The following is a 21,543-nucleotide window of genomic DNA, read 5'->3' on the forward strand; positions in this document are numbered from 1 at the left end:
TGTCATGACTTCTATATAGCACTCATAAATCATTTTTTCTCCTGATTTTTTTTTTATTTTCCATTTTGTCTTTATCTGCTTCCCTGATAGTATAACTTCCTTTGTCTTCTTTTAGAATTTCCTTAAGAAACATATCTTCTTTTTCAAAATTATACCTGTTCAATCGAAACATTCTTCATTCGCTTCCAGAGACACAGGTCATTTATCAGAGAAGCTGTGTGCAGTGGGTATTTTTTGGCTTTTCTGCTTGCTTAGAGCTCTTATGGTCTTCAACCTGCTATTTTTGCATTAGAAAGCAGATGTTAGATTCAGGGCTTGATCATTCACAGCAGAAAATATTATGGAAGTTTCTGAGGGTTTGCCAAAGGGGCTGTGTGTGCATACAGCTGATGCTTCCAAGCTTGGGATACCTAAGAACCCAAAAATCCTGAGGCAGGAAGGAGTGTTCTGGAATATAAAATATGGGGGTTGTTGCCTTTATGTGTCTTGCAGGAATTAAATTCAGAACTTGTGCTCTCCTTCCTATAAAGAAACTTTTAGGATTAACTATGTGTTTAACATCAGAATCATACGTCATTCATGCTGCCAGGAACACAAAAGTTTTTTGCAGCTACGCTTATAGGAGAAATGAAATCTATTTAAGACTTCCATTTTTACTGTCATGACACCTCCCAGAATCAGATCTGAACTACAGAAAGGAGAGACTGGAGCAGAAAGCATCACAATATCACCAGCCCAGCCTGAAGAGGGTGGCCTGACACCATGGATGTGGCAGGGAATCCCGAATGCAACAGGAAAGAAAACCTAATGCAAAACCAAATATTTGTTTTGATTTGAGTCATGCAGAATATCATCTGCAGTCAGCGGGAGACCCGCTTCTCAGGAGCTGTGGATGAGACACGTGCAGCTCAAGTACAATATTGTGGAGGTTACTGTAAGTAAATTCTCTTCCATTTCTTTCTGCAGCACCTTATTTTTGTGGTGGGTCAATCTCAAATTCCTCCGGGATACTACAGAGCCCGTTCTACCCTAGAAGTTATCCAAACAACGCTGACTGTGTGTGGGAAATACAAGTAGAGAACAATTTCCGTGTTATGCTCACATTTAGAGATATTGCGTAAGTAAAATATTGATTCCCTAGGGAAATAATGAAGTCAAAACGTACTCGAGAAGTTTGAAAACTTCTTTGAAATAAGCAAGCTTCCCAATTTTAAAGATATTTTCAATAACATCCAGCAGTTGGAGTGCTACAACAAAATCTGGAGTACTGTAGTATTTTCTGCTCACAGTTTTCTGCTAAAGCTACATACAAAATGAATAAAACTTCTGCCGTGAAAACTTTAAGTCCTGATTCTGTCACATGTTAGGCAGTTAAATCAGAGTTTCTGAAACCCATTTGACAAAGTGCTGACATTTGTTCACCAGGATGCAAAGCGTCGGATGCCAGGATGACTACATTGAAATCTATGATGGGCCTCCAGACTCTTCCCCGCTTCTTGGGAGACTTTGTTCTGGTTCCTTTCCCACGTACACATCCTCTTCAAACATGATGACCATTTGCTTTCACAGTGATTCTAGATACGCCTTCAGAGGGTTTCAAGCTCACTACTCCTCCATTTCATCAGATCACACCACCAGTAAGTTCCCATTCGGTGTTTCTCAATGGACAAGGCTGTCTATTGTTTTTGTTTGCAAAATAAATATGTATATTTAAAGATGTTATGGAAATGAAATGGTGTGTGTGAAATCTGATGGGTTGGGGTGTGAACTGCCAACCTTCTAAATTAAGAATAAATCATAATGTGGATCAGTTACAACCTTTAATCACTAACAAGTTCCTGAAGTCACTAATATATTGTATCATCTTTTCCTGCCAGCCCTTCTGTGTTTGCCAGACTATATGCGTGCTGTGGTTGGCAGAGACTATCTCCAGTCCCAAGGCTACTCAGCTCAGATGGTCACCCTGAACGACCATCGCTGTACACCAACAGTCACACCGCGTGAGGTCATATTCAACATTCCCTACAACGGCTGTGGGACGATACGAGAGGTACGGTCACTGTTGTGCACGTGGAATTTCAAGATCTGATTTGAAAAGAGTCATGAAAGGGTCATTGTGGTCCACAGTGCTAAGAAGTGAACCAATGAGATCTGGGGGGTTTTAGTGCTTTAGGTCTCTATGCCTTAGGGAATGTCCATGCTTAACAGAAATGAGCTTATAGGGAGGAAAGTATGGGAGGAAGTTACATGAACTTTCCATGATTTAAAGCAGACATAGTCCTGTAAGCACAGTGGAGATTTGGGATGATTTTGTTCTACCCAATCGGTGTTTTTACAGATGTTCAATGAGTTGGTTCTTCCTTGGATTTAACGAAGAGTTTTTTCCACTGATTTCTATTTAATTAGATACTTCAGCAGGTTTATTTAAAATGTGTGAGCAGGAAAGACTAACATCAAGCTTCTTGGTTTAAAGAGTTTAAGATGAGTCTATATTTTTTAATTGCATATTACTCTATCAAAGCTTAGAACATGGAATGTGACAGAAACGCAATGCCTCATTTTAAATTATATGTTAAACAGGAGAACAATGATACAATCAACTATTCCAACACGATCAAGGTTACATCTTCTGGGCACATAATCAAGAGGAAAAAGAATATTAATTTACATATAATTTGCAAAATGCTAGAGGACACATGGACGCAAATGATGTATGTTGCTGAGGATACTATAGACGTGAATGAATATCAGTTTGGAAGATATGACATGAACATCACTATTTACGATTCCTCCTCATTCTTGCGGCAAGTGCATGACTCTCCATACTACGTTGATTTGAACCAAAATTTGTACCTTCAAGCTTATCTTCACAGCTCTGACCAAAATCTGACGATATTTGTGGACACATGTGTGGCATCACCTGATCCCCATGATTTTAACACTCTGACCTATGATATAATCAGGCATGGGTAAGAGCTTTCTGAAGTTGTTAGAAGCATAGCTGTAATATGCTTTCTGAATTTATTTAAAATAATAGAGCAAATCTGAATTGGTTTAGATCCTGTTGTCAACAGACTTCTAAAATCAGTCTTTTTAATTGTTTTTTTAATATTTTTTTTTTACAATGTGAGCCTGGAAATAAGAAATGCCAGTTAGACCTCACTAACATTTTATTTCACTTACTTAATCATTGTCCTACATGCAAAACTCAAAGTAGTGGAAGTGAGGTAGATGAGACAGTGAAAACTGGTAAGAAGAATCTGACATCTTAGGCATTAAATATTTTAGTAAAACCAGGTCAAGCATTAGATTCAGTTTTTTTATGTCTTGTATAGCACAGATGTGAGTAAGAGGGGAAACCTCATGGTGGCTCCAGCTTCTTCACAAGGGGAGCAGGAGGGGGAGGGCTGAGCTCTTCTCTTTAGTGACCAATGACAGAACCCAAGGGAATGGTAGGAAGATGTGCCAGGGGAGGGCCAGTTGGACATGAGGAAAAGGTTCTTCACCCAGGGGGTGCTGGACACTGAACAGGCTCCCAGGGAGGTGTCACAGCCCCAAGCCTGACAGTGTTCAAGAAGAGAGACTGGACAATGTCCTCAGACACATGGTGTGAACTGTGAGGTTGTCCTGTGCAGGGAGAGGAGTTGGACTTGATGATCCTTGTGGGTCCCTTCCAACTCAGGACATTCTAAGAGACTGTTCTCCCCTCTTCTCCACTTATAGTCTCTTCCTTTTGGGGAAAAAAAACCAAACAACAAACAAACCAAAAAAGAGTTGCCAATGTTCCTGCTGCTTCATAGAACTTAAATAAGTCTATATTTTAAAAGTCTATACTATGCCATAAAAGTTTCATTTTTATGTCATCGTGTTCTTAGTCCTGGCTATGATAATTTTCTTTTAATCTATTCTATTTTTGTGTGAATGTCCATGTGTAAATCCATGAAGACTAATTGTCTTTTTCATTTCTTTGTAGATGCGTTAGAGATTCTTCCTATGCCACCTACCAGTCCCCCGACAACCACTTGGCTCGGTTCAAATTTAATGCCTTTGAGTTCATCAGGCGCCACACGTCTGTGTACCTGCAGTGCGAGCTGGTGGTGTGCAGGCTCGGGGACTATTCCTCCCGCTGCTACCAGGGCTGCACTAGCAGGTCCAAGAGAGAGTCAATTTCTGCTGAGGAAAGGGTGCATGTGGTTGCCGGCCCAGTTCAGCTTCGAGATGGGGGTGCTCAGAGTAGGAATACTGGTAAAGTGAAATAAATTTATCTCGTATTTACTGTAAGACCAGCCGTGCATGCAATTTATAAAATCATGTTACCATTACCTCATCATTTCACTTTGCAATAAAATAACCTCCCTCCTAGCATTCTGTTCTGTGATATCTCCCAAGTAGCAACTGATAGGGCAAGAGGAAATGGTCTCAAGTTACAACAGGGAAGATTCAGATTGGATATTAGGAAGAATTTCTTCCCAGCAAGGGCTGTTGGGCATTGGAACAGGCTGCCCAGGGCAGTGCTGGAGTCACCATCCCTGGAGGGGTCTAAAAGCCATTTAGATGAGCTTCTTAGGGACATGGTTTAGTGCCAGAGTTAGGTTATGGTTGGACTCAATGATTTTGAGGGTCTCTTCCAATCAAAATGATTCTATGACTCTACAATATGACAATGTCATGTACTCCTCCCAGTGATTGTCCCTCAGTAAAATCTATGACTGTGGTTTTCATAGTAATTTAATTACTATGCTGAAATGTTTGTTGCCAGTTTTTTCACATTTCTGCTGAGGATTAATGTGAAGGTTTATTTGGTGCTAGGTGCTGTTTGACTTAGAGCAAGTGAATCTATACACAGTAGTTTGCTATCTGCTTCATTTTGAAAGCACCTGGAAAGGGTTATCAGGCATTGGAACAGGTTGTCCAGGGCAGTAGTAGAGTCACCATCCCTGGGGGGGTTTAAAAGACATGGAGATGTGGTGCCTGGGGACATGGTTTAGAAGTTGACTTGGCAGTGGCTGGATTGGACTCTAAGATCTTAAAGGTATTTTCCAAACAAAACTATTCTACGATTCTATGATTTCTGACATCTGCCTCTGAAATCTGCTTTTGTTAACTTTGCCATAAAAAGCAAGGATTATTTGGTTGACCCAATTGTCTACAAATCTCTTCTTCTTTCAACACCTTGCAAACCTCCTGTTTTCACCCACCTGTATAAATAATATAACTGCTTTGGCTGTCCCAAGGGAGTGGTAGCGTGTAACCCGTTGTAGTGCTACAGCTCCATTGATCTAATTAGCTCCAGCCTGATTGTGTAACGTGGTGGCCAGCAGGGAGCAAACTCCCAGCCTTCTTGAGAAACACCCAGTTCCCTCTGTTGCCTTCTGCTTATGAAGTTTGCTTAGTTAAGCTGTCATCCCTGCTAAAGCAAAGCCTGATCAAATAGATCAAGGCAACGAAATTGTAAGAAGTTAACTTATTTCTGACTCTCATCTAGGAACTATCCCTTTTAATGCAGCAGCTCTTTGTGACCTGATCTTTAATATATTGAGATCAAACCCCCTCTGCCTCCACTCACAGGGTTGGACCCTCCTGTGCCTCCTGCTGCTGCTGACAGTCCCTTCGCGCCACTCATTGCTGCTGTCGCCGTCCTGGCCGTTGTCGTTTTTGTTCTTGCTGGTTTTCTTGTGAGACCTGCGCTGAAGAAACCTCTTTTGCATGGGATAATGTGAGATCAAAGGTCGGCATCATCCACTAAATGACTACAGTGTAAATGTCACGTTTTATGAGCCACCAAACTGCTTCACTGATGACAGTCATTTATGTGCCATTTGCCAGAAGTTGCAATATCTTTATCTACAATCATTCCTGTTAGAATGCCTTAGAACACCTTTGTAATCCTAACATCCCTTAAATGATTAAGAAATAATTTCAACATTCATTTCACGAGTTGTTTGGTACAATAATTTTATCATTTTTCTCCTCTTCAATTCTTTTCCCACATCCTTCTGAGACCATTTATCTAATGCCTTGTAATTTTGTGAGCTGGAGAGAAAATATGAATGAGGCATCAATAAATATTTCAAGGTTTATTAAAAGGGAGGAAGATTTAGTTTGGGGAGAAGCAGTAGGTCATTTCTGGAAAGGAAATGTAGAAATTGATCTTACTGTGGCATCTGGAATTGTGGCTATACAATATTCTAATAACTTGTTTTTGGTTTTTAATGCTAAATTTCTTCTTGGAACAATAATGGATCTGTGCTTATTTATAAAATGCGGAGAATTCCAAGCTGAAGTAATCTGTGATGTCAAGAGTGTAATTTAAAATCAAAGGAAGGAAAGTTTGCAAAGCAACAATTCTATTTTGTCTTTCAAATTAATGTATCTGTGATTAAAATAGAAACTGAAGTTTTAGAATGTTGAAGATTATGGTCTGCTGGATTAAAATTTTTCCAAGTGATGTAGTGAGCCCCTGCTTCTGAAATACTGCATGGGGAATTTCTAGATAATGTGAGCTTCAAAAGGAACAAGCTCATTCTTTTTCTTTCTGCACGTGCAAATTTACAGAACATATCTGCCGCGAAGACTGCTGACTCTTGATTCAGAAATGCCTTTTCTTTTGGTTTGCCCTACTTTCTCCACATGGCCGCATTGTGGCACTTGTCCCCATGAACACCACAGAGCTGTGAGGTCCCATCTGCTTCTGCCTCCATCCTCTGTGCCAACCACCCCGATGCCTCCTTCTCCTCCTCGGCCACGGGCACTGCTGCTCACCCAGAGCGTCATATCAGCTGGAGCTTCCATCTGCACCTCAGCTCCACCACCTCAGCCCAACCTCTTCCCAAGAGACATGTCCCTAACTTGCCAAATCTCTTCTCATGCTTAACAAGACTCACGATTGAAATTAGCATCACTGTTGAAAAGGCTTTCACAATATCTATCCTTAGTTTTCACTGTTGCTGATCAAGTCCTTCCATTCTTGGTCTGTCCCTCCTGGCAATGGGGAGTCGTTTTCCCTCCTTTCTCTTTAGGCACATTTTACCTAGTTGATGTTGGTTTTTGCACTAAGTTTTCACTTTTCTAGATTAAATAAATCTAAATTCAAAAGATACTGTGCTGTTAGAGGTGTTTTGTTTGCAATATTTAAGGCTGAATCACACAATCTTATCTAAAGGCTTGTCAAATCAGTTGGATGCCTTCCCATTGACATACATCCTAAACCTGGAAAAAACATAAATCTCAGTCAGGAGAATTTTCAAGCCTCATTTAAATGCCATTTAAATGTTGATAGACATTTTATGTGTCATTTCCGAAAGGAGGAGTTTTGTTCAATTTTTAGTACTTTTGGTTGCCGATGACAACATATATATATATATATATTTCTTTTTCTTTTTCCCCATGGGTGTATGCTTTGTTGTTGTGAGGAGTTTGGTGCCTCAGGACTTACCCAGCCTTTCAGACTGTATTGTGCACATTTATAAATCAGACTGAAATATGCTGGCAATGCCAACAGCCAAATACCACATAAACATTTACCATTGGTGCATGAAAACACGAAAAGCAAGATCTGGTGGGTTTTGCCTTTTATGTCCTGGTTGAAAATACAGAGAATTAAAGCCAAAATGTAAACTAAAATTGGAGGGGTTTTTCCCCTTTGTTTTGTTATTTTGTTCATTTTTGGGGGGGGGGGTTAGTGTTATGCCAACTATTACTAGTTGGTGCGTGCGAACACAAGGATGTCGAGAACCAGGAGAACACGGAGGACACGACATTTGCTCTTTTTAAATGAGCTTTCTGGAGGTTGCAATTGTTGTCACCTCCTCCACCCTTAGACCAGACACACCACCCATCACTTGGTGTGTCCGTCACTACTCAACCGTGTAGTATGTACTCTTTTTGTCCACTCAGTAGTATGTACTCAACCAACAACCTCAGCACCAACTAAGCATCTTGTTTGCAACATTATGTTAAAATCCGTTACAGTGTCCACCTGTGTAGTGAGAGCTATGTTGAGAGAGGATAATAATTGAATTATACCATGTGTATACAGACCATGCAGCTACAGGTGTTCATAACTCCAGCAAAACTGCACATCCTTGAATAACTCCCCTAAAGTGACATTTGAGGAGGGCTTTTTCATGGAAAAAGAATGAATCCATAGCAATTTGGTTTCAAATACATATATAGCTTTTTTGTATAAAATATTGAATAGAATATTGGGTTCCTTCCAGTGTGCCATTCCCAGCATTGTCATAAAACCTGTTGGCCCAGCAGTGGAGTTAAAGCAAAGCTCAGAAACAAAGTTCTGTTTGCTTGTTTATATGCTGAATTTCCTGTGCTTTGGTGTCCTGTTTATCTTGCTGTTCTAATTTTGAAGTATGAAGCAGATAATTCAACTCTCTAGTCCTCCTTCCCAGGAACATGCTATAAAAATATTTATAATCGGGTATAAATAAATGTTGTTTTGCTTCTGGATCCCATAGCTAGCAAGTAGATCTGTTTTGCATAGCAAATCCCCATGTTTTGTGGCTTGAGACTAAAAAAAGCTAATTTGGGTTGGCAGGATACAAGTAAGAAACACAATTTTTCTTGTGTAATTTTCATTACTTTCTCCCCGTGCCTTGCCATAGAAGTTCACAGATATTCATTGATATCAAGCCAAATTAAGCCACTAAGCACAACCCACTGCTCACAGTTCTGACTTAGGTGTCCTTTAATACCCGAGGCTGAAAGCTTGCAGCAAATTCCAATTAAATAACTAATTAATATGCTCTAGAGATCACTTTCACTTGACTGATTGTTTTTTTTAATAACTCCTTGAGACTCACCAGCCAAGACCAAATTTTTGTAACAAGATTGTACTAGAATCTACCTTGAATGGGCAATCAGGCAGCCAGCCACTGCGGCTGGGTTGCTGAATTTTCCACCACACTTAATAAACTCAGAGAAAACAGCAAAGGCATTTATTGAGCCTGACCCAACACTGCCCTTTACTTGTGACAAGATGATGATGATAATAATAAGAAGAAGGAGAAGAAGGAGAAGAAGAAGAAAGAAGAAGCAGCAGCATTGCAACCCTTTGCTGTCCAGTATCTCTGAAGCCAAGCACAACCAACCTTTTGCACACTTTCTATTAAACTCCTTATGTTTTTCTCTAGTTTGGTAGCTTTGTTTTAATGGGGTTTTCAAATGTTATTATTATTATTTGTTTTGGCAGTTACCATCCAGCTGGGAAAAAGCTAAGGGGACACTAAAATTCTCACAGCAGCTCATGTATTTTAGGAGATTTTCTATCTCAGGCTCATGAACTATGACACAAAAAGCATATTTGAATAAGTCTTGCCTAGCTGAGGAAACATGTGAGTGACCCAACTGGGTTACTGAAAGTGACATTTGTTTTCATTTCCTAGAATAACACTTGGATCAGCTCTTTTGCCCTGAATCACCTCGTACCCATCCAAGCAGATTTTCCTTTTTCTTTCTGAAATAAGTGGATTAGTCACAGGTTGTAATGTAGAAATTAATTGTGCTGCTGCTGTTCTGAAGAACATGCCCAGTTTGAAGAAGGTTGTCTTCTGTTTGTGTATTTTTGTTCGGTTTTCAGAAACTGTAGTTTCAGAGAGACGGCTTCTTTCTTCTTTTCTCTTTCTGTATGAAGACTGTGAGCTGTATTTTGTCCTCAGACATATCCACACAAACGTATTGAGTCTAAGGAAGTTTTCTGTGTCTAAACAAAATAGATAAATTTGGAGTTTTGAACAGTTGCAATCAGATGAGTGTTGCATTGGAGTCTTAGAGGCTGAAATCCATCTACTAGGATGGGGTTTAAGTCTCTTTTGTTTTTTCCATATGATTTTGTCCTTTCTTCCTTCTTTCTCCTCCTCTCTCATCCCTGCTCCTACCACATAGTTAACTTCCCAGTGCATGTCGAAATCTTGTTACTCCTTGCTTTATCTCCCTCACCCCTAATTGCTTTTTGATTTAAGCACTGAATAAAATTAGGCACTCAATGCAAAGACTGAATTTGCTTCTGTGCCTGACCAGCTGCTAGAACAAGTGGACCCTGACTTGAGGGCTTCTCATTTGCCGAAGTTATTTGGTTATAAAAGGCTTATACACAGGTTCAGCTGGGGATGTTGAGGTGTTTGGTATTAGTTTCAAATGTCTTCCATTGCTAAGCCTGGATTTGAGCTGAGCTTTGAGCCGAGTTATGCTGATGTGAAGTCTCTTCTCCCATGCAAAGAAGTGGCAAGGAGCGTGACTTCATATTAATACAGAAAATCCATGCCTTCTTTCCAAAATACTGGATCCTGACATTGTTGCAGGCTCAGAAAGATAACTGTGAATCCCCAGTTACAGGACAGTAGCCAAAACCTGTTGCTTCAGTTTCTTCTTGAGCTCCTGGGCAGCTTGGGCAGAGCGCCTTAGAAAGCTGCACACTGTGCATGTAGAGTAAACACTCAATCTGAGCCTTGCCAGTGCAAAACAAGCCTTCTTTGTTTCAGAAAAGTTCACTGGGTTTCTCTAAGGAATGTATTGTTGAGGAAGACAAGCGGACTTCTCTCTGCCAACATTGCAAGGATTAATCCAGGCATCACGAGATGCTTTCTGAAGGCTGCGAGGTACGACAGCTGGGATGATGCTTATGGAACAAGCTGAAAATTAACTGTTGGAAATTGAGACTAGAATTTGTACAGTCTTGAGGGGCTTCTGACATTGCATTTTGAAAAAAATGTGTTTTGTTTCCTAGGCAGTCCATTGCTTTGGTGATACTTAGAGTTGCTCTGGTGCCCAGGGCCTGGCTGTGTGAGCCACAGGAACATGGGGCTGAAACCTCAGCTGCTCATGGTACCTCTGCCTCAAAAGGTTCCCAAGATTGGGCTTTTCTTGTTGGAACTCGCTCTGTTTGGGTTCCTGGACAGCACAAATGCACCAGGGGAGGAGGTGCTGCAAACTCCTGCAGCCCTCTCAGCCCACCCCGATGTACCCCAGCCAGGGCCACCACCACATGGGCTGGAGCTTCTGGTCTGTGAGGGGACACAGGAACACAACCACTTCAGCTTCAGGACAGTGGAGAAACTGAGAGGTAAAAAATGTCTGCCATCAGTTTTTGCTTGACAACACTAATTTTCTCCATGGCTGCACACAGCTGGTTCCTCTCGGGCCAGTGGTTGCCACTGGATATGCCAAGGGGAGGGTTTAACCACTGCTCCATAGAAGAGAAAAGCTTTAAACAGTAATTAAAGTAACCAAAAGATCGAGATAGTATAAACAAAGTCTTGCCAAAAAAAAAAAAAAAAAGGCAAGAGAATGTTTTTAAAATTCAAAAATACCTCCGTTGTATGAAGTCGCTAAATTCAAACAAAATAAGGCTGGTCTAACTGCAGAGCACACACCCTTTAATTCTACATGCTTATAAATTTCAAAACCTGCTCTATCAGGATTATAGGGAATGCAGTGTACACGGGTTTCGTGCTGACCGGATAGGATGCATTGTGGAGGATGTCTGCAGGGGTCAGGTACTGTCTCTTACACTATTCAAAGCAATCCCCCTCTCCCTTGTGTTTTCCTCTAAAATAAACATTGGCAAAGTTTGTAACCTGCATCAAAGCCCGCTCAAACCAGTAGACGTCATGGGTTCACAGTACAGATTCCCAGTCTCTATGAGAACAGGATTTCTCCATGATGAATGATGAGGAAAGCCTCTTTACAATCAATTTTATCTATCACAAACTCAAAGTCTCAGTGATTTCTTCTACTAATTAGATTAGTAGATTAGATTAGATTAGTAGTAGATTAGATTCACAAGCTTGAGTATATTGTGACTAATGTTCTTGACCTTTAGCTCAAGTAGGAGAATACAAGCCATCTCTACCCTCTTTGCTCTAGAGAGTCCACTAGGATTGATGTACCAAGTAAGAAAACTGTGAGACAAACTTTTTTAACCTGATTGACACAGGATTCCACAATCTGGAATGAGAAAAGGGAAGTCAGGTGTCCTCCATTGCAGAGAGGTCCACGTTACATCCCAAACAGCCTCCTTTCTTGGAGATAACAGCTCCTCAGAGAAGCAGTGTTTGTGTTATCCTCCCATCACTCCATGCCTTTCACCTTGGCTAACAGTGCTGTTTGTTCATGTCAAAACACTCTTTAGAAAATAATGCATTTATATAATCCATCTAACAATAAGTTCTTCCTGCAGTAATCTCCCTTTATACACGTTGTGTTGGAGATCTATCAGTTTTGTGCTTTGATTCTCTCCTCACGCTTGGAAAAAATCATGTATTCAAATAAACCAAAAATAAGCTGGATTACAAGCAGATTGATCAAGTAGAAATGTTTTATGACTAGAGATTCAGTATTGTTGCATTAATTTCCTGAGGAAAATCAAAGTTTCCCATTCTTTTTGCTCTCTCGGAAGTGCCACAGGGGCTGATGGACAGCAGGAACCATGCAAGGGCCCTGCTGAAGTCTTCTACTAGGGCTCTAATATTGCATCAGAAGTCCTTGAATTTTATGCAGGCACAACACCCAGTGTTTTCTCTGGAGAAGCATTTGTGAATTTCCATATTGTTTCTTTCCTTAATTGAGTGGTACTCAAGAGAAAGAGTGCCAGAAGGAGTTAATTAATTACAATCAGTGGAAACATTGACTCGGGGTACTCCTCACTCCTCTTGCGTGATGTGAGCTTTGATGACTCTAATTTGGAAGTTGATTGGGTTGGGGTTTGTTTTGTTTTGTTTGCTTTGTTTTGTGTTGTCTTAGTGCATTTTTTAATCAATAATGTATTGATTATTTTTAAGTAGAAATGTCTTTGAATCAAAATCCTGAGAGAAGGATTATCTCAGAAGATAAAGCTTAAATAGAACTGCAGCTTTCATAAATGGATCTTATTCTTGAAGGAATCTGACTTTGGCAGGGTTAGCATTTGATTAGACTGTGTGCTTCTGTCCCCGTTTCTTATTGCATTGCTTTTACTATCAAAATCTACTTAAAACAAATTTAAAGGCAGTATTAATCACATCTAACTCCCTGGCACACCCTGTGCACCAGAAATCCAATCCCACTTTTGTGTGCTGTGTGACCCATGGTACCTGCTGAGATGGAAGGGACTTGCTAGAGGCAAATTTATTATTGATTTATTATTGTCCATGTGAACATGAAACCCAGGAAAACTGCAAGAATGCAGCCCACGCCAAGACAAGCAACCTGTGTTGACACAAAATTTAGCTGGTAACAGGATGAAACGGCCTGTCCTACTGCCTGCAGAGCCAAGATCACCGATACCCAATTTACATTGGCACAGCCTTCATTCCTGCAAGGATTTGCCATCGCAGGATTCACAAGGGCGGACTGGGGCTTCCAGAGGCTGGGTGGTGACAACCTTATCCCAAGGCAATTCTCCTCTGGGACTGGGAATTTGGAACAAGCACTCGCTATTCAGTTTTGTCCACAGAATATGGCTTCACATGTAAAGTTTCCACTTTGCTTTACCAATAAATTCACCATAAATGCAGGGAACCTGTTTGAAAGTTATATCATCAGGGACGTGATTTACTTCACATGGACTTTCCTCTTTTCTCTATACATTCTTCAGTGTGCAAAAATACCTTTAATTTCAAAACTTACCAGGGTTTAATTTGGTGGAATGGCTGGCAGAACAAAAACAGGGAAAAAGGATACATTGAAAGAATACACATCTTAATTGCAATTAAGAATATGTCTGGGCAGCTAAGCAACAAATATTAGGGCACTACACAGCTTCAAATAGATGACATAGGTAATGGCAGCAGTGAATATAAAATGTCATGGGCCTTAACAGGACCAAGCAACCAAATACATACCCAGGGTCTCCAAACCTCCACAGAATACTGCATTTCCAAATGCTAATCATACCGCAAAGCTGTACAACACCTTTTCATCATCCTTTATCACACAGACATATCATCCAGAGTCCTGCTAATCTCAGGCATGCAGATATATGTGTGTACACCAGGGCAAGGACTACTGTTATCCGGGAACTTCTGGTGCCCCTGAGACAGCGCGGCTTGGGGCTGGGAAAAGCAGAACAAAGGTGGCCTTCAGCGCCTCTGCTTGTTCACTTTTCCTGTTGCGCCTTTTCCACCTTGCTGCTCTTTGACAATGTGTTGTTTTACTCCCATGTTCATTCTCAGGGTTTTTTTCAAAGTAGAAAAAATAAGGAACCTTCATTTATGTGTACATCTTGATGGCTTCAAAAGTTCCTCTGAACTTTGTCCTTCTTCTCTGCTTTTAGTGATGACACAATGCAAGTAATTTCTTCCATAATCAATGTTTTGCCTCGCCCTTACTATATTTAACTAAATCATTTTTTGTCAGGCTTCGTAAGACACTATTTTTTAAAAAGCTAGGCAGCTCCTTACCGATGGTGTTTCATGACCCAAGAGAAGTATTTCCCTTGTCTCCTTGGGTCAGCACTGACAGAGCAGATGAGTTCATTTGTGTGGGGATCCAGGTTTCAGCATGATGATCCATCACCAGAGCCCCCCTGGGTGAGACGTCCTGGGATTGTTTCTGTAGGGCACTGCAAACACCCTCACTATGGCAGGACACTTGACGTGGCCATTACCAGACTTGGGAATGTGACGAGTCCAGCAAAATCTGGGATTTGTTACATAGGAAATGTTCTCAAAAGTGCAGTAAGTATATTTAAAGAAATAACAAATAAGTTACTATAGCACAGAGAAAAGTTTATAATGTTTTGAGTTCACACACATTAGTAATTTTTTTTTCAGGGCAGAAGAAATACAAGTAAGTATTTGTATAAGAAATATACACACAGGAGAAAGGCAGTCAGCTCTAATTGATTCCTTCAAATCTATTTCAATGGCATTCTTTACAAACAGTAGATATGAGAGCTGTCAGGTGTGATGGTTTAATACCTCATTAAGTGATAATGAGTGAAGAGTTGTAAAGGAAGATGAACCAGGTGTGTGCCTGAACTGGCTCAGAGTTTTTCCTGATCTCTATTGGGCCAGAGAGTCTCCTCCAATTTTGATGGAAGACAGGTAAGGAATGCAAACATCTGTCCTGCTGTTTGTAGCTGTCTCTTCTGCATATGTTTATCTTCACCTCTGTCTACTTTTAAAGGTTTTTGCTAAAGTGGAGGCCTCTTTATGGACTCTGCAAAAGCACTGGGATGTCAGACCATCTTATCCTGAGATGTTCTTAGTCCCTAAGGACAGTGCCTCGCTGCCCTCCAGTGGCAGGCGCCTCCAGAACAGCTTTGCTGGTTTTAGCCCCTTAAACTACATTAGACCCACATACTCAGGGATATTGTAACACTACATCTTTCCATGAAAATTAGATGTTTAAATGCCTTTGGTGAGCTTACTTCTATTCACTAATGATGGAGAAGTTGCCCCATCAGAGCTACAAAGCAGCATGGAGAACTTGCTCCTTAGTATAAGAAGTCTTAGGGAAAATATGTCACATTTACAAATATACGTATCTCTGCGCATACTGACCTTTGTGTGTTTGTATTTCACAATGTGAAATATGCACTGACATCCATTTGTGGTTTGAAAAAGCTGACAAAAGCTATTTCCAGGGAGGGGAAGTTTTGCCAGTGCAGCAAAACTTCATTCCTTGAAGAAAGCTTAACACGCAACCCAGTGAAAATATTTCACTACAGACAAATACTGTTTGTTTTCTATGAGCGAATTTTGACAGATTTCATTAAGAAGATGTTCTGGGAAGCAGCTTTGCTATTTCAAGACCACAAAGGTCAACCCTACTGTCATCACTGCTGGTTCTTGCCACACGGGATTAGTCTGCTTGCTTAGCGTTGGACTCAAGACTTACTACCTCCTTTCTAATAGTGCTTTCAATGTCTATGACAGGAGCTGCAGTATGTAATGTGAAAACTGGTCATTATTTTGTCACCTGTCACTACAGATTAGCCCTTGCTAGCATTCACACATACCACTACTACTTCTTAGATATGGTAGAAAATAGGTGAGATCCAGCCTCATTGGGCAAGAGATGGGGATGGGAGTGGGCTCCTCACCCCTGCACATGTTCACTGGGACTAATATCTTATTTGGGACCTGCCTTATAATAAAGGCTGAGGAATGCTGAAAAAGCAAATCCTGATGATTCATATTCAAGATATTTTCATTCAGCCATGTCCCCCGTATTTTCCCACCCATATACCTAGGCTCCAAACAGAGTTGCACTCAAATGGCACTGATTAAAAGCCTATTTTATAAATAAAGCAGGTGCCTACAACTAGATAATGTGAATTATGGCCCTACTTTCCATTAATAGCCATGCTCCAGCTGCACAGGATATCTTGGGCAATTAGCTTTGCTGCTGAGCGTGCTGTTTGACTGAGTCAGATTGACACGTGAACTATTTCTACAGGATTCTACAGCTCCTAGAGAGGATATCTGTGAAAGTCCAGCAACAGCCAAAGAATAAACAGGTTCATTATCAGATAGTTATGAAGTGCACTGAAATGGCATATATGTATCAGACTTCTGTGTCATCTGTGAACATTGCTCAGATCCAAATCGTTAAACGCAGAGCACTTGGACTTGGGTTAAATCACAAGGCATCAAGAATTCATTTCTTTTTGGTTTGAGAAGAAAACCTTCATGAGATTTCTGTTGGAGTTTTGGGCTATTGTTGGTTTTTTTATTATTATTATTATTATTATTATTATTATTATTATTATTATTATTATTATTATTCAGAAGTCAAAAATATTTGTATGAAATAGATTAATTGCTGTCAGGAAAGAAAAGTTGTACATGTCATACTGTTCAGGCTCTGCTTAGAGATATTTGAATTGCAATATATTGATAAGGATCTATGATAAACCCACTTAGTCACTTTAGGAAATGATATTGACTTAAAGTAATCTCCACATGGAACTAGGAGTTTAAATACTTGACTGTTTTTGCTCAATAAGTTGTTATGAAGGTAAGAACAGGGGTACCTAGACAGATATCACACATTGTACTGTGATAAAAAAATAAGAAAAGCATTCATGGAAAGAAAGAAAGAAAGAATTTATGTTTGTTTCTAAGTCAACCAAGAAAATTGAGCTTTGTTTGGTTTGTCTCTAGCTGAGACCCATCTTCTCCCTGCTAGTATGGGGTGAGGTGGAGCTGGAAGCATCCCTTGGGGTATCAGAGGCCAGAGTAGTTTTGATACCACCGCCTCATGCCAGGGAGAAAACGGTGTGGCTGGAGGTATCCTGATGGAGCCATGGCTTTGTTAGAGGGCAATCTTTTGGTAGTTGTATAGCATGGCCATTCCAGGTGGGATTCCTTTTTTTCATGCAAGCCACCTAATCTGAAAAACTACTATGAAAACAGGTGGCAAAGGACAATATCTGTCATGACACAATATCTGTCATGACCTGTGGTATATTTCCTCTTCATGATGACTTTTTTCATGTTTTCTCCTAGTACGTTATTAATTTGTATTTATACTGACATTGGAATATATTCCACCTTTCATCCTATGATTTCACGTCTCTTGCCAGTAGAATAAAAACCCGCTTCTAGTTTCTTCTTACCCAACCACACCTTGGCCAATACCTCTTACAGCCATTTTATTGCTCTGTAGGTTGCATGTGAGAGAGAGAGAACTGCAGATCTGAAACACACTGGAGGGACCTAGTCACAGGTTAAAGAGAATTCAGAGAAATACAGAAAAGCATGGAAATTGCTTCTTACAGGAGTAACCTGTAGCAGACCAAGATAATTTCGTTGAGACTTCCCTGACATTTTTAGGATGCTACTCTTCCTTTGACACAATTCTCACATCAATTTAATCTCATTTAGTATGGTTGTAAATTGGAAAGAGACTTAACTAAGTGGTATGAGAATCCTTACCAAACAGCCTAATATCCAAAAGTAAATCGTTGCTTCCTGGAACAACCACATCATCAGGACACAGCCACAAAGGTGCCTGGGGAGTGTTTGGGAAGATCTCGGTAGCCAGTCCGGAACAGCTCTGTGATCTGGATCTCCTTATCCGGATGTCTGGATGTACCCTGTGAAATGAAAATAGTCAGTAAATCACTTCCTTGGCATTGATCTGGAAGTTGAGGAAGAAAGATCAAATTGCACAGCACACACCTTTGGTGTAGACCAGAACCCATTTAGTATAAATTCTGAAACTGCTTTGGGTTAGAACAGACAACCACAATGAAAATGGACCTTCAAGTGAGTCTCACTTGGCTGCTCCTGTTAGGTGCTTCTCTTCTCTCTGAACCAGGTACTGTGTCTGAAACCTTTTCATGTTTGCAGGGATATGTTACAGACAGAATTAGTTATTAATACAGACTGGCTTGCTGGGAGGTGGTGGAAAAGAGTATCCTAGACTACTGCAGGCAAGATTTGTTCCATAAAATTGATGGTTTAATTTGCCTTCTAATTCAAAGATTCAGATCAAATCCATAGGTTAGATATATAATTATATATATGCATAATCAGAAATATATATACATGAAGGCTGTAGGCTGAAGAAAGCTGAAGAATAATTCCATTGTTTCTCTTCTGTAGAGTGGAATAGTTTGGCTAAGCTGCTCTCTAAATGTTGTTCTTACGTTTCAGTTTTGAATTTAAATTCTTCTACACTTCTGTCTTTCTCTACATTTTTAAATGTAGAATAAGAAACAGAGCAGCCTGCCAGACCCAGGTGAAAATATACTTTAATGCAGTGCCATGTTCCTTCAAACTTCAAACAATAGCCCCAAACCTTCCTCATAATCTTGCTAGTTTGAATTAGATACTTTGATCTATAGTTACCAGCATAGGTATGGTGAGTAAAGCAATGTCAATCCCTTACAAAAAGAGATAATTTTACAGAGTGTAGATTAAGGGGTTGGCTACATTGAATTATTTATACGACGAGAGCAAAGGCAGCCCAGAGGGAAGTTCAGCATCAAAGGGGACTAAGCTGCATTTCAAGAAGGTGGTCAAATCCCAGCACTTCAGTAATGTTATGGTCTTTATTCTTATTCAATAGGTTGACTCTTGGCTTTGATTTGACCTGATGTATGTAGACTGGATTAACTTTGACTGAAAAAATCACTTAGGATACTGTCTTGCAAACCCAAGACTTTAATATTATTAAAGTCTGTGAAAGTGGATGTCTGAAGATCAAATGCCAATTTGAAAAAAAAAAAAAAAAAAAAAGGAAAAAATCCCCAAATGAAATTTCTCCTGATTTTAGTGACTGAAAAAGGCACAGCTCTGCCAAGCATGCTAATGCTGAAAGAGCAAGGATATTATTTTTAAAAGCTGTCATTTGAAAACATTGCTTTGACTCCTGGAAGCCTAAATCCTTTTTTCTTTCAATGAATATATGTAGATTATTAAAGGTATTTATGTGGCTTAAACTACAGATCCTCAAAAGCACATGATAACACTGCATGTTTGTACCTTATTTTGAAAGACCAGTTCATCCCCTAGGATCTGAATAATGATGCTGTGGTCTGGTTTAATCAAACATACATTTTTAAATACCTCACACAGTATATAGTATATTCTTCATTGCAAAGTTGGACAAAATTGGACTTCCCATGCAGACCTGAGTGGACATTTGTGAAGTGGTTTAACAGAATCATAGAATCATTTAGATTGGAAGAGACCCACAGGATCATCAAGTCCAACCATAACCTAACTCTGGTACTAAACCATGTCCCTAAGAACCTCACGTGTGTCTTTTAATCTAACATGCTGGGCTGTCAGCCAAAATAACTGTCATGATCTGCACAGACAAATGGTCCACAGCCTCCTCTGCTACTGTGGTAATCACATATGGCAAAGGTGAGTAAACCCTTTCTACTGCCCCAGTGAAACTGGGCAGAGCTCATCTCCTAGAAGACCATGTCTTCACTGGAGCTGAAGGATGCACACAATGATTTCTGGGGCTGGATGCCTTTGTTCTTTGTGCTGCCCTGAAATAAAGTCCTCTACAGTCATCTTCCACTGAGGACATGAGCATGTCCTTCCAGACACAGGGAGGAACCACAGGATTGCTTTTAAAACACACCACATACCAACACTTACTGTATCTTACTCTATATCAACACATACCGGGTGCCATCTCACAGTAAAACATAATATATACCTAGAATTGTGATATGTTACATTAATGCTAATATGTTTTCTTATCTGCCACAGCAAGTGGTATGTGGTGGAACTCACAGGGAGGCTCATCTGGAGGTCAAAACTTAATATGGAATAAACTTTCAAAATGGATAAAAGACCTATTGAGACGCAAAGGTAAGAGGGTGACACATGGTCCTGACTAAGAACTTACCTGGCACCCCTGTGGAGTGACATGAGGTGAACTGGTTATCTCACCAGCACAGCCAATAACCCACCATGACAGACCAGGTCCTGTAGGCAGTAGAGCGATGTGAACAGAGCTGAATTAACCACGATTTGGGCTCTGCTGTTCAGGTCCCAGTTTTGCACACTCTGGGCATTCCCCAGTAAGCTCCGGCTACTGCGAAGACAGAAACACTGGGCAGCCCATCACTGCACAGATGAGGATGCAACCTTACACATAAGAAGTGTAGATATCCTGGCAATAAACAAATTGAGATGTTCACCTGTCTTTTGCTTTAGTTTCAGGAGAGCCACAAATACGACTGGTCTCTGGAAGAGACCAGTGCGCCGGGAGGGTTGAAGTTTATTATGGAGGGAAATGGGGGACAGTCTGTGACGATCACTTCAGTAAGAACAGTGGCGATGTTGTATGCAGGCAACTTGGCTGTGGCCACGTTGTTTCTGTCTTTGGATGGTCTTACTTTGGCCGTGGCACAGAAGACATCCATCTGGATGATGTCCAGTGTGAAGGAACCGAATCTTACCTTTGGGACTGTCCACATGCTGGATGGAACACACATGACTGTGGACACAACGAGGATGTCGGAGTCATCTGTTCAGGTGAAAAAAACAAAACAAAACATAAGAAACATTATGCGTTATTAATAATTTATTTGGATTTTCCTGTTGACCGTAAATGCAAGAAACAGTTTGGAAATCAGAATAGAGCTGAACTGTATGCATGTGGAGGCTCCTTGTGTTTAAGCTGGTCTGTGTGATCAAGGAACAAAAGGATGTCCTGGATAAGATATCAAGATTGGTAGTGGCAAGCAGTGAGCACAAAAATGGTGAAAAGAAGGTAGTTCAGGACCACTTTAGTCAACATCTGATTACAGGCCATTCCCAAAAAAAAAAGGCAGGCAGCCAGTTAAGAGAAGCACATCCAGAAGTGAACCAAGTATGAATTGAAAAGAAAAGTTAATACTCTTGTCATAAACATATCTGAAATCAATGTTTGCATAGCTAGAAGAAGCCTGTTTTGAAGCGATATAAATAACTGCACAATAGAAGTAAATTTTTGCTTTTTGTCCATGTTCACAGCTGCGGCACACTCCACGGTTGCACCGACAGGTAAGGCAGGGCTCTTGAGACAGAAGTCCATTAGCTCTTCACAGTCCTCCCAAATGCCCAGGGGTTAATATTTAACTCAAAACTCATGTGA

The 21,543-nt window shown here is 40.4% G+C and overlaps 1 protein-coding gene across 1 annotated transcript in view; it reads left to right on the plus strand.

Annotated features, from left to right (window-relative positions):
• LOC136104803 (scavenger receptor cysteine-rich domain-containing protein DMBT1) overlaps nucleotides 1-21,543 on the plus strand; it is a 79,207-nt gene that overhangs the window by 26,778 nt on the left and 30,886 nt on the right. Inside the window, exons 16-27 of the mRNA XM_071812296.1 lie at nucleotides 565-599; nucleotides 908-912; nucleotides 967-1,117; nucleotides 1,426-1,637; nucleotides 1,878-2,050; nucleotides 2,581-2,969; nucleotides 3,974-4,245; nucleotides 5,569-5,675; nucleotides 10,855-11,074; nucleotides 19,764-19,814; nucleotides 20,172-20,273; nucleotides 20,622-20,942. Coding sequence (XP_071668397.1) covers nucleotides 565-599; nucleotides 908-912; nucleotides 967-1,117; nucleotides 1,426-1,637; nucleotides 1,878-2,050; nucleotides 2,581-2,969; nucleotides 3,974-4,245; nucleotides 5,569-5,675; nucleotides 10,855-11,074; nucleotides 19,764-19,814; nucleotides 20,172-20,273; nucleotides 20,622-20,942 — 2,038 coding nt within the window. The remainder of the gene's footprint in view (nucleotides 1-564; nucleotides 600-907; nucleotides 913-966; nucleotides 1,118-1,425; nucleotides 1,638-1,877; nucleotides 2,051-2,580; nucleotides 2,970-3,973; nucleotides 4,246-5,568; nucleotides 5,676-10,854; nucleotides 11,075-19,763; nucleotides 19,815-20,171; nucleotides 20,274-20,621; nucleotides 20,943-21,543) is intronic.

Source organism: Patagioenas fasciata, chromosome 8, assembly GCF_037038585.1.
Source record: "Patagioenas fasciata isolate bPatFas1 chromosome 8, bPatFas1.hap1, whole genome shotgun sequence".
NCBI lineage: Eukaryota > Metazoa > Chordata > Aves > Columbiformes > Columbidae > Patagioenas > Patagioenas fasciata.